This window comes from Heteronotia binoei, chromosome 1, assembly GCF_032191835.1.
Source record: "Heteronotia binoei isolate CCM8104 ecotype False Entrance Well chromosome 1, APGP_CSIRO_Hbin_v1, whole genome shotgun sequence".
In the NCBI taxonomy this organism is placed as follows: Eukaryota; Metazoa; Chordata; class Lepidosauria; order Squamata; family Gekkonidae; genus Heteronotia; species Heteronotia binoei.
Genome location: NC_083223.1, coordinates 267,265,716 through 267,276,731, shown reverse-complemented (window position 1 = coordinate 267,276,731; position 11,016 = coordinate 267,265,716). Strand labels below are relative to the sequence as shown.

At 47.3% G+C, this 11,016-nt stretch overlaps 1 protein-coding gene across 1 annotated transcript in view; it reads right to left on the bottom strand.

The window, feature by feature from the left end:
* Nucleotides 1–8,503: 8,503 nt before the first annotated feature.
* Nucleotides 8,504–11,016, bottom strand: part of KCNN3 (potassium calcium-activated channel subfamily N member 3) — a 220,184-nt gene continuing 217,671 nt past the window's right edge. The window contains exon 8 of the mRNA XM_060255425.1: nt 8,504–8,840. Coding sequence (XP_060111408.1) covers nt 8,544–8,840 — 297 coding nt within the window. The 3' untranslated portion in view covers nt 8,504–8,543. The remainder of the gene's footprint in view (nt 8,841–11,016) is intronic.

Genomic DNA, 11,016 nt, shown 5'->3' with positions numbered 1-11,016 from the left:
GTTGTTGATGTGCCTCTGCTGCAGGTAGGGGATGAGAAAAGCCTACTCTGTGGTTGTTCTCTTATCTATTCCAACTGTTTTTTTAAACTGCTCGTTCCTCTAAGGAGGTCAGAGCTGCACATTTTTCTCTTCCCCCATCTGGCCCTCAAAATCATCATCTGAGGTAAATGTAGGGTTACCAACCTTCAGGTGGTGGCGGGAGACCTCCCAGAATTACTAATGATTAAATTAGCTAGATCAAAATCCAGTGGCACCTTTGAGGCCAACCCAATCCAACAGTCCGTCTCTAAAATGCTACAGGACTTGAATTTGCTGCAAACTGACATGGATACCCCCTGAAACTATCGTCTGAGGTAAACTGGCTGATTCGAGTCCAGAAGTGGTTTTGAGACCAACAAGATTTCCAGGGTATTATTTATTTAAAACATTTTACGCCACCTTTCAACCTGAGCAGGATTCATGAGGAAGCAAATGTTAAAAATGTGAAAACATTTGAGTCGTTAAAAATAAGTTGATGGTAAAATAATTCAATTAAAATACATAAACGGACAACGCGAGGAGGAGGGCCCGATAGCTGCTATCGGGGTATGCCAGACAAAACAAGAAAAGACTTCACTTTCAACAGCCAAAGCTCCTTTTGTCAGATACACAGAGGGAGCTTTGATTCTCGAAAGGTTATACCCTGGAAATCTTGTTGGTCTTTATGTTGTTCAATGGACTCGAATTGAGCTCTTCTACTGCAGACCAGCATGGCTGCCCTCATGAAACTGAGGTAAATGAGGCTGACAGTGACGGGCCTAATCCTATGAGACCACAGAGAAGACACTTCTGGCCTGGCCAGCCCCACATCAAGGGAGAACTGGGACAAATCATTATGCTCCAGCCAGTGGCTCATTCGGGACCCAGCCCCTGCAAGACCATGACAAGCTGAATACACCCCCTATCCGAAACCTAACAAGAACTGCAGCCAACCGAGTTCTGGGACCCAAACAACTGTGGATCCTCCACATGCCAAAACACATTTGGATCTGGTTTCCCGCCACTATGAGGAACTCTAACTTGGTATAGATGTGGAGAACTCTCTGGCGCCTTTCGTCAGAACGAGGAGTTGACCACGCTTAGAACCAGTTTTGCCCATTTACGATGCACGCCTGGCCCTTTCTTCTTCTGTGGGCATGAAACCCCAGAAACAAACATGCTGGCAGAAAAGGGCTGCCCTATCTACAAAAAAAAAAAAAACATACTTGAAATTTACAATATTATCCTTTATAATATAGCAATATATTTCATAGGTAAAATAAACTATGGTTATGCTTTCCCCTAGTAATCTTATTGTTTTGCTTTTTTAAAAAAAAAGAAAAGAAAGCGAGCTGTCCAGAGCTGATGTCGCTTCAGCACTGAAGCTCATTGTCTGAAAAACAGGAGACCCCCCCCCCCACCTTCCTGTAGGGCAGTTGCCGCTGCGGTAAAGGTGGGCAGCTTCTCCGATGGCCCCTCTTGGATGGGGCAGAGATAAAGTTGAGAGTCAGAGTATGGGAATTGACTGGAATGGCATCAGAACCGACGGAATCTCCGAAGCTGGAAACCTTCTGGGCAACGGGAATGGTCAGGCAGGATACTGGCATGATTGATTAGGATCTTTGCTTTCGCAGAGAGGAGACTGCAGGAAGGCGGTGGGTATCTGAGCTGGTGCAGGGCACTGACGCCGTAGGTAAAGAGATCCTCAATGACAGAACTATTGGGGGCCGAAGGGTAAATTTGTCTCGGACTCTTGAAGACCTGTTTGGAATGGGATCTCTTGTGCTTTCCTTTGTCAGGGAGTTTTGGTTTGGTGAGCATTCTCTTCTGCTTCCATGAAACCTTTTCTCTGGTGCTGACGCTCTATTTTTCTCAGGGCTTGAATCTCTGGTTAGCTTAGAGGCCTCTCACATTGGCGAGGGAGGTGTCTTGTTAAAACATTTGCTCAAGGACTGCTGGAAGATAGCACCGCTTGGCATTCAATTTTTCTTTTTCCTCTAGAGCAGATCAACACATTCAGAGAAAGTACCTGGTATAGTCCCTCCAGGGGTGTGTGTGTGTGTGTGTGTGTGTGTGACCTATCTGAATGTCTCCACATGATAAAAAAAAAAAAAACCTGCAGGAGAGCTGAGGGGAAAGGTCAAACTAGGATCCATCTGTTGGACTTTCTCCGATGCAGGGAATTTCGGGCACAAAAGCACATTCAAAGTTGTGGTTCCTGCCCCAGGAAAGCGGCCAGGTTCATGAAAGATTTATGCTCTTCCTGAATGTATAGATCAGACCCAAGATGGATAAGGCATCATAGATTTACATGTTCTGTTCAGAGCCTGAATACATGGAGGTCACCTTCCGTGACGGCTGAAAAAAGTTACTGGAATGCTCTTCAAATCGGCGCTGCAGTCAAAAGACACTCTCCTCTCGAATTCTGAACCCGGGGTGACTTGTCTTCAGGTGGCCACTTAAGAGGAATTAATTTGATGTTTCTACCGTTGCACGAGTCTTCTTTGCCCTCAATCACAATGGCAACTGGATCAGCACTTCCTTTTCTCAGTTTACACGGGAACCAATGTCAGGCCAGCAGGAGAAAGAATCCCACAGAGATACAGGCCTACAGTGCCTCTCCCCACCACCTTAGTGCCTCACTGTCCAGCTTCCTGATGAGAACAGGAAGTGAGGATGCTCCTTGGCTCTCTGGAATCTTGGATCCCTGTTTCAATGATGGGGAAGGGAAGAGGAGACAGACTTGGAAACGGGTGCTGTAGCCTGGTCACCTAGGGAAAGCTGGGATCTCCACCAGGCGATCAGACTGGAATGCCCGGGCAAAAGTTGGTACATTTTAAGCCACCTGCTGCGCCAGGGAGGGTCAACGAAGGCCTAAGGGCAAGGAGGCTAGCACTTAGTGGATGTATTTGCAAGACTCTGGGGGTGGGGCTTCTTCTTGTCTGAGGTAGAGCCTGTTTTTTTTTTTAAGAGAACGTCTTGGAGACAGAACGGGTGCAATCCAAGGTCCTGAAATGAAACTGGTTACAGTCAAGTCCTCTTCTGTGCCACCAAAGAATTCTACAACCTGTAATTTTTTAATGTTCAAAATTTTCCCTCAGTTAGCAGAGGCCACACAGCCAAGCATCTATTCTCTCCCATTTAGGAAAAAAACACATGTTCCAATATGGACAAATAAGACTGAGTGAAGACTTCAACTTTAATGAACTGCTGGTTGAAAAGCTACCTAGGTGAGTGGAGGGGGAGGGCAGTGGATGCGTTCACCGCTTACATAGTTATCACCAGGGCTTTTTTTGTAGCCGGAACTCCTTTGCATATTAGGTCACACCCCCTGATGTAGCCAATCCTCCAAGAGCTTACAAGGCTCTTAGAATCATAGAGTTGGAAGGGATCTCCAGGGTCATCTAGTCCAACTGCACAATGCAGGAAACTCACAAATGCCTCCCCATAAATTCACAGGGCCTCAGCTAGTACCTCAAACAAATATCCAGCGGGTACCAACCTGATGGTTCAGATTATTCCCTCTCTCTCTCGGGGAATTCTGGGATAGCAGGCCAACTTACTGTCAGCAGGGCCACTTCCAAACCTCATCCAAAAGATCCAATTTGCAACTTCCGGGTTCAAAACATCCCAACTTCTCACCTGCCTCTTCCTCCTCCCACAAGGAGAAAGGCAAAAGGAACATCCCCGCTTTGAATACGAAATCTGGCAAATCTGGGAGGGGAAACCAACCAGGTTCAAGCCTCAGGGTAAACAAGATCTCAACAAGGGTCTTTGTTCTCATCTCAGAGAGTTGTGGTGAGATCCCCCCCCCCCCCCAAATTTGGAGTGCAAGGCTTAGATAAAGCATGCAGTGAAACGAGACCACGGGATTCCATGATTGCTCATTAGCTGCTATTTGGAATCAAGATGGATTTGAAACAGTTGGTGTCATTACACCGTCGGACCTGAAGGTATCCTTCACACCTAAGCGATTGCTTCACATTTTGAAAGGCTTACCTGTTGGATTTGCACGTTTGGATTACCTGCTCCGAGCGGGATTTGTTCCGCATGTACCGTAGAAAAGAATTCGGATTGCGAATTACTGCGTGATATTTGAAGACTTTATTACAATAGTTCGGTCTGAATCCTTTATTGTTGTCGAGGCCTTGCGTACACGGAGGCTTGTGCCTGGTTGGGTTTCCAGTTTGGCCCCTAAACTGTGTTTGGTGTCATGGTGTAGAGCCAGGTTGGTGCAGTGGTTAAGTGCGCAGACTCTTATCTGGGAGAACCTGGTTTGATTCCCCACTCCTCCACTTGCAGCTGCTGGAATGGCCTTGGGTCAGCCATAGCTCAGGCAGAGGTTGTCCTTGAAAGGGCAGCTGCTGTGAGAGTCCTCTCAGCCCCACCCACCTCACGGGAGATCTGTTGTGGGGGAGGAAGGTAAAGGAGATTGTAAACTGTTTTGCGACTCTGAGATTCGGAGTGGAGGGCGGGATATAAATCCAATATCTTCTTCCTGTCTTTCTCACTTTTTTGGCTCAGATTCAGGACGACTGGGGGGGGGGCCCTCACAAGATCTCCATGAGCAGAGCATCCAAACCAGTGTGTCGGGATGAGCCCTGTATCAAAGAGAGTGTGCGGGGAGGTTTACACCCTCAAGAAATGCCAGGGTTTTTTAAAAAAAGAACCCCCCCCCCCCAAGGAGGTCGCTTAGAAGCCGCCAACTGCATCCTATTGCCGGCAAAGCGTGCGAAACAGTGGGTGTTATTGTGCTCTCCTTCGTGCCCCCGCCCTCCCAACTCGGTTGGTTTCCTAAGCAACTTCAAACGCAGGGAACTTACCACCTACTACCGACAATAAGCAGTCATTCTCTTCCATTCCCCTTCCCCCTGCTGTTTAATCCTTCCTGCCTTTGTAATATATGAAAAGCTGTAGATGCCAAGGCAAATTTGACCAAAAAGAAGGCAGGGAGGAGGAAAAACACCCCCTCCCCCCCCTTACAGGCTTTTCCAAGTACCTGGAGCGACTCGCTGGCGTTTGTCGGCAATTAACTGCCACCGCAGGGCGGAGCGTCATTAATATCGCCAGGCAATTACCCAGCGGCTTTGCCTGTTCAAAGAGACAGAAAATGTCACCTGCTCGGCTTTCATTGAGAGGAGCCAGCGGCCACGGCCAGGTACAAAAACCACTGGCTAAACGCCAGCCTGTTGGCCTACAAAAACAGAGAAGGTGGGGCGAGACATTAAAAAGGAAGAGGCTTTTTTTAGTCCTCCCCCAGGTATTGAGGAAGGGGTCTAAGAGAGGGGTGTCAAACACAGTTTGGGGGCCAAATCAGGCCCCTGGAGGGCTCCTATCAGGTCCCCGAGCAACTGGCTGTCATCTGCTTCCTTCTCCCTTTTGCTTGCTTCCTTCTGCATCACAGCTTGCTTTGCCAGGCTTGCTCAATCGCACAGGAGCTACAGAGCAAAGCCTCGATTTCCTCCATTGGCTGAGGCTCCTCCCTTGAGGAGGAAGGGGGGAGGAATAGCTTGCTTTGCCAGGCTCCCTCAATTGCACAGTGGAGCCACTCAGCCACTTCCTTCTATTGGCTGAGGCTCCCCTCCAGTCCCCTGGGGAAGGAAGGAAAGAGCCAGAGCTTCCTTCGCCCAGTTCCCAGGATCCCATGGGAGAAATGCAAAGAAAGCATCTTTAAGACCAATGAGCGCTAACGTTTTAAGCAGGTTTTAAGTTTTTAAAAAAATGTATTTGTGTTTGTTTTTCTTTATAAAATTTGTATCTCTGCTAACTCATCTTAAATAGGTACACGCATGGCCAGGCCCGACATGCCTCGGCCCAATCCAACTTGGCCTGGTCCAACAAGGTCTCATTTATGTCAGTTCCATCCCTCGTAACAAATGAGTTTGACACCCCTGGTCTAAGAGGTTTGAAGGAGCTTTGGCCTCATGACTTTGTGAGGTGAGGGGGAAAGGCCTAGAGAATTGATTTGGAAGAAAGGAAGAACTCTGATGTGAACCAAAGAAAGGCTGCATTCAATGTGGAGCCCAAGTATGCTGCAGATTGGGGTTCTAGCATAACTGGAGGCCTAGTGTGCAGGTGATGTGTCTGGATCTTTCCCAAAATCACAAGGCCGGAAACAGAATGATGTGGAAAAACACAAAGGCTCCAAGAGATTCCCCCCCCCCCCGCTGTTGGTTCTGTGTTCTAATCCTAATTGCGGTTTCGCAATTTGATCCCCTGCGTTTGACAAACGGTATTACAATAACGGAAGGCTCCGGAATTAATAGAATTCCACACCACGTTACAGCTGGGAGAACCTGTCTCCATTTTCTCAAGGGGTGCCCGATCTTCAGGAGGATCCGAGCTTTTTAAAAACAGCGAGCAAGCTGCTAGTCCTTAAGGCTGAAAGAGGAGGCTGGAAAGCGCGGGAGGCCAAATCTGGTGAAATGTAAGAAATTTTATGATGCTAGGAAATCCTGGGAAACGCATTTCTAAGAGGGGGTGGGGTCTAACAGAATTCTTAGCACTTCCACCAAACTACAATTCCCATGATTCTTTGGGAGGGGAAGGAGCCATGATAATTTAGTGGGCTTAAAGCTAAGGGAGGTTTGTAACAGAATCTGGCTCAAAAAAACCCCTGCACCTTTTAGTTGCATGGTACTCTGCCTCCTCAACCTCGTGTCTATTCCAAGGAGTCTTAGCGGCCCATCTACATGGCCGATTCTGAACGGTTCCAAACTGGTTCCCATTCGCACGGCTCTCCTCCAAAGCCCCTTTTGGGAAATGTGGTTAATGTGCACGAATCCTTGGAAAAAGCTGGAATAGTTGGAACGACAACCAAATTTGGGTGAAGTGGGGGGAAAAACCCTTGGGCGGCCAAATTAGAGTGGGCTCTGCTCTAAGAGCTCCCTTGGAAAAACAGCCGCTGCCAGAGATCTGAAGGAGCGAGGGGGCACAGTCTAGAACCGAATATCTGTTGTGTCATAACCTTATGGGGAAATTCAGAGCTTTTTTTGTGACCTTCTTTGCATATTAGGCCACACTCCCTGATGTAGCCAATCTTCCTGGAGCTTAGAAAAAGAATTGCAGATTTATACCCCGACCTTCTCTCTGAATCAGAGACTCAGAGCGGCTTACAATCTCCTATATCTTTCACCCCCACAACAACCACTACACCATACTGGTACTACACCAAACAGGGCTTACAACAGGCTAAAAGTCTAAAAGTCCAGTAAGCTTTTGGAGGTGTGTGGCCTAATATGCGAAGAAGATATTGGATTTATACCCCACCATATACTCCGAAACTCAGAGTGGCTTACAATCTCCGTTATCTTCTTCCCCCACTACAGACACCCAGCGAGGTGGGTGGGGCTGAGAGAGCTCTCCCAGAAGCTGCCCTTTCAAGGACAACTCCTGCGAGAGCTATGGCTGACCCAAGGCCATTCCAGCAGGTGCAAGCGGAGGAGTGGGGAATCAAACTCGGTTCTCCCAGATAAGAGTCCACGCACTTAACCACTATACCAAACTGGAGTTCCTGCTACAAGAAAAGCCTTGAGGAAGATATTTCAAAGCACCAACACATTGCCAAAAAAAAGGCTCTTAGGAGGCTGAAGAACCTCTGAAGATCTTGCCCAAACAACCAAGCATTCTCATAGCACCCTGGTTCCAAGTGTGTCTCCTTGACCGGCCCATGTGGCCTTTCTGCTGGAGGGTGGGGGGGAACCGGTACAAATTCTTGTGACTGCGTTTAAGCTGTGGGGCATTGCTTCATCCCTGCACCCCATGACATCTTCAAAGAAAATCTGCTTCTAAGACAGGAGGGAGCAGCTCCTCTGTACAGCCTGCTGCCTCCCGAAGTGAGTGTTGCACTTGGCCTTTGGCAAAAGGTTACCCGAACAGAGCCCCGCGGAGATCTTCTCAGTCACTCGCTGCGGCAAAGGGACCGAGGAGAGCTGCAAGAAGATGGCTGGGAAGTTTTCCAGGCGACATCTTGGTTCCTTGCAGTGACGGCACAGAAGGCGGGTGGGCGGGGAAGGAAGGGGGCAGTCGCACCTTGGCTAACCTTTCTTCTGCGAGCTTTCTTAGCAAGACACTTAATGAACGGGGACAAGTGGGGGGGGGAATGGAACAGAACAGGGGGAGGAGGAATAGAAAGAAGATGAATAACCCCGTCGTCTGTAGCACGGGGTCCACACAGTGGTATGCTCCCCCTGGCTCCGTCACATCCCTGCTTCCGACCTCGGGTTGGCTTGTTTTCGATTTGAAGACCTGAGATTGAACGTGGATCCCTCTCGTCCAGCGAACGCCGCACGTGGCGAGGGGCTTTGCCGGGAATGCTCGCCCCCCACTCCCCCGTCCCCCTGACCACCGAGGCACTGAAGCTGAGACCACGGCGTTCTGCTTCCTGGGTGGTCCCACGCATCTGTACGCCGAGCTCCCTCCAGGCGAGGACCGAGTCGCCCTCGCACGAAGAAGACCCCCCCACACACACACACATACACCCCGTCTGTCCCCTGGCGGTTGTCCTGGTGTTCTTCTGCTGCAATTCAACAACTACTGGAGCTGGTGTAAGGGGTAGGGAAAGAGGTGGAGCTGACTCCGAGGGGGCTGTCAGAGAGAGGAGTCTGAGGGGCACCCACCCCCATGCTCACCCCCCGGGCCTCCATGACGGCGGCCAGGAGCTGTTGCTGCTGCTGGCGCAGAGCGTCCGTGATGAGCAAGGGCAGGGAGTTGAAGCTGGTGGCCAGCTGTTCCAGTTTGGTTTCCAGGCCCCCGATTTGTTTCTCCAGGTCTTCACTCCGGTCGTTCAGTTCCGTGATGAGGTCGTACATGACGTTCTGCATCTGGGGAGAAGAAGAAGATGATATTGGATTTATAGCTCACCCTATACTCTGAATCTCAGAGCGGCTCACAATCTCCTTTATCTTCCCCCCACAACAAACACCCTGTGAGGTGGGTGGGTCTGAGAGAGCTCTCCCAGAAGCTGCCCTTTCAAGGACAACTCCTGTGAGAACTATGGCTGATCCAAGGCCATTCCAGCAGGTGCAAGTGGGGGAGTGGGGAATCAAACCCGGTTCTCTCAAATAAGAGTCCGTGCACTTATCCACTACACCAAAGGGCACGTGTGAAAAAAAAATGGCAGAACAAAGAGCCTCCAACAATTCAACAATGGCAAAACAAATTCTAGGAATCTTTTGCGCGTGGCAAGATCTCACACAACTTCTTAATACCAGATGTAGCAAAATATCAGCAAAAATTTCAAGCTCTCTGATACCCTGTGGTGGATTATTTGGTGCACCAAAAATCCATTTTTTTGTACATTCCAAGAAATCAATTTTTTCAAGATTTGCTTTATTTTTGATATTTTGACATATACCTCTATTTCTTTTGAAAACTGATTTTTAAGTATCAGTATATTTTGTATATCACCAGAATAATGACATCTGTTATACACTGATTTCATTGATATGATTTCTCTATTGTGTTATTTCCTTTGTTGTAACAACTATTTGTTTCAATGAAGTTTTATTTGTTTCTGGTCTATTGACAGGAAAACTAATAAAAGATGAATGGTCAGAAATCTGGTCCACCTCAAGTATAAATTCCAATATTTTTGCCGTCAAATTTCAATCTTTTAAGTTAATTTCTCAATGGTATTTACCTCCTTCGATTCTATACAGAGTCAAAGCTCCATAATCACCAAATTGTACGAAACAATTTGGGCAACTTGCTTCTTACATCCATTCGTAGTGGTCATGCCCTCATATTCAAATTTACTGGAAACTTATTATTATACATCAGATAAATCAAATTTTGAATATAAATTTATCTTTAGACCCAGAAATTATTTTGCTAGAAAACTGGACACAATCTGGTATAGAACTCAGAAAAAAAGGGGAATTGTTACAATTCCTTTACCTACTGCAAAAACACTTTTAGCATTTAATTGGAAATCAGCTACCACACCCATCCCTAAAGTGACGGAGAAAGAAGATCAGCCGCCCTGAGCCATTCGTGGGAAGGGCGGGATATAAATCCCAAATAAATAAATAAATTATTTTATATTATGTAAACTGGCTTATTCAACTCATTATGTTTCGCCCATTGTATATGAAAAAAAGTGACCGAGCTATGATACCCTGTAATAGCGTATTTAATAGAACATAATGTCATACCGCACAACTCTCTATATAAAGACTTAATCTATTTTTGAACTGTTTTAATTTAAAATTATGTACCATGTAATATACGGCAACTTTGAATACTTCTGTAACTATATGACTATATCAATAAAAATTGTTGGAAAATTAAAAAAAAAAAGTTTTATGTTTCAAGAGAAAAAGAAAAACCTGACATGCATTGCTGGTTCCAATAGCCAGGCTCAGGGGTCTCTATTAGAAGAAGATGGTATTGGATTTATATCCCACCCTTCACTCTGAATCTCAAAGAGTGGCTCACAATCTCCTTTACCTTCCTCCCCCAAGAGAGACAACCTGTGAGGTGGGTGGGGCTGAGAGGGCTCTCCCAGCAGCTGCCCTTTAAAGGACAACTCCTGCAAGAGCTATGGCTGACCCAAGGCCATTCCAGCAGGTGCAAGTGGAGGAGTGGGGAATCAAACCCGGTTCTCCCAGATAAGAGTCCGCACACTTAACCACTACACCAAATTGGCTCTCTTAGATAACTCTGATTGCTGAGCCTGAAAACTGGTCTGTTTTCCTGTGGATTAGAATCATAGAGTTGGAAGGGCCATACAGATCCAACCCCCTGTTCAATGCAGGTTCAGCCTCCATCATCCCTGACGTGTTTGTCCAGCAGCTGCTTAAAGCATTGATTTAAGGATTGGTTTGCTATATTTTAGAACACTCCAGCCCATATTTTCACCCTTACCCCAAATCTGTTTCTTTTTCCACCAAGTCTCTAAACAACTATATGTTAGTCAAGGGCTGGTGCCATCAAAGCAAGTCGTGACGCAGAAGGAAGCAAGAAAGGGGAAGAAGGAAGATGACAGCCAGTTGCTCA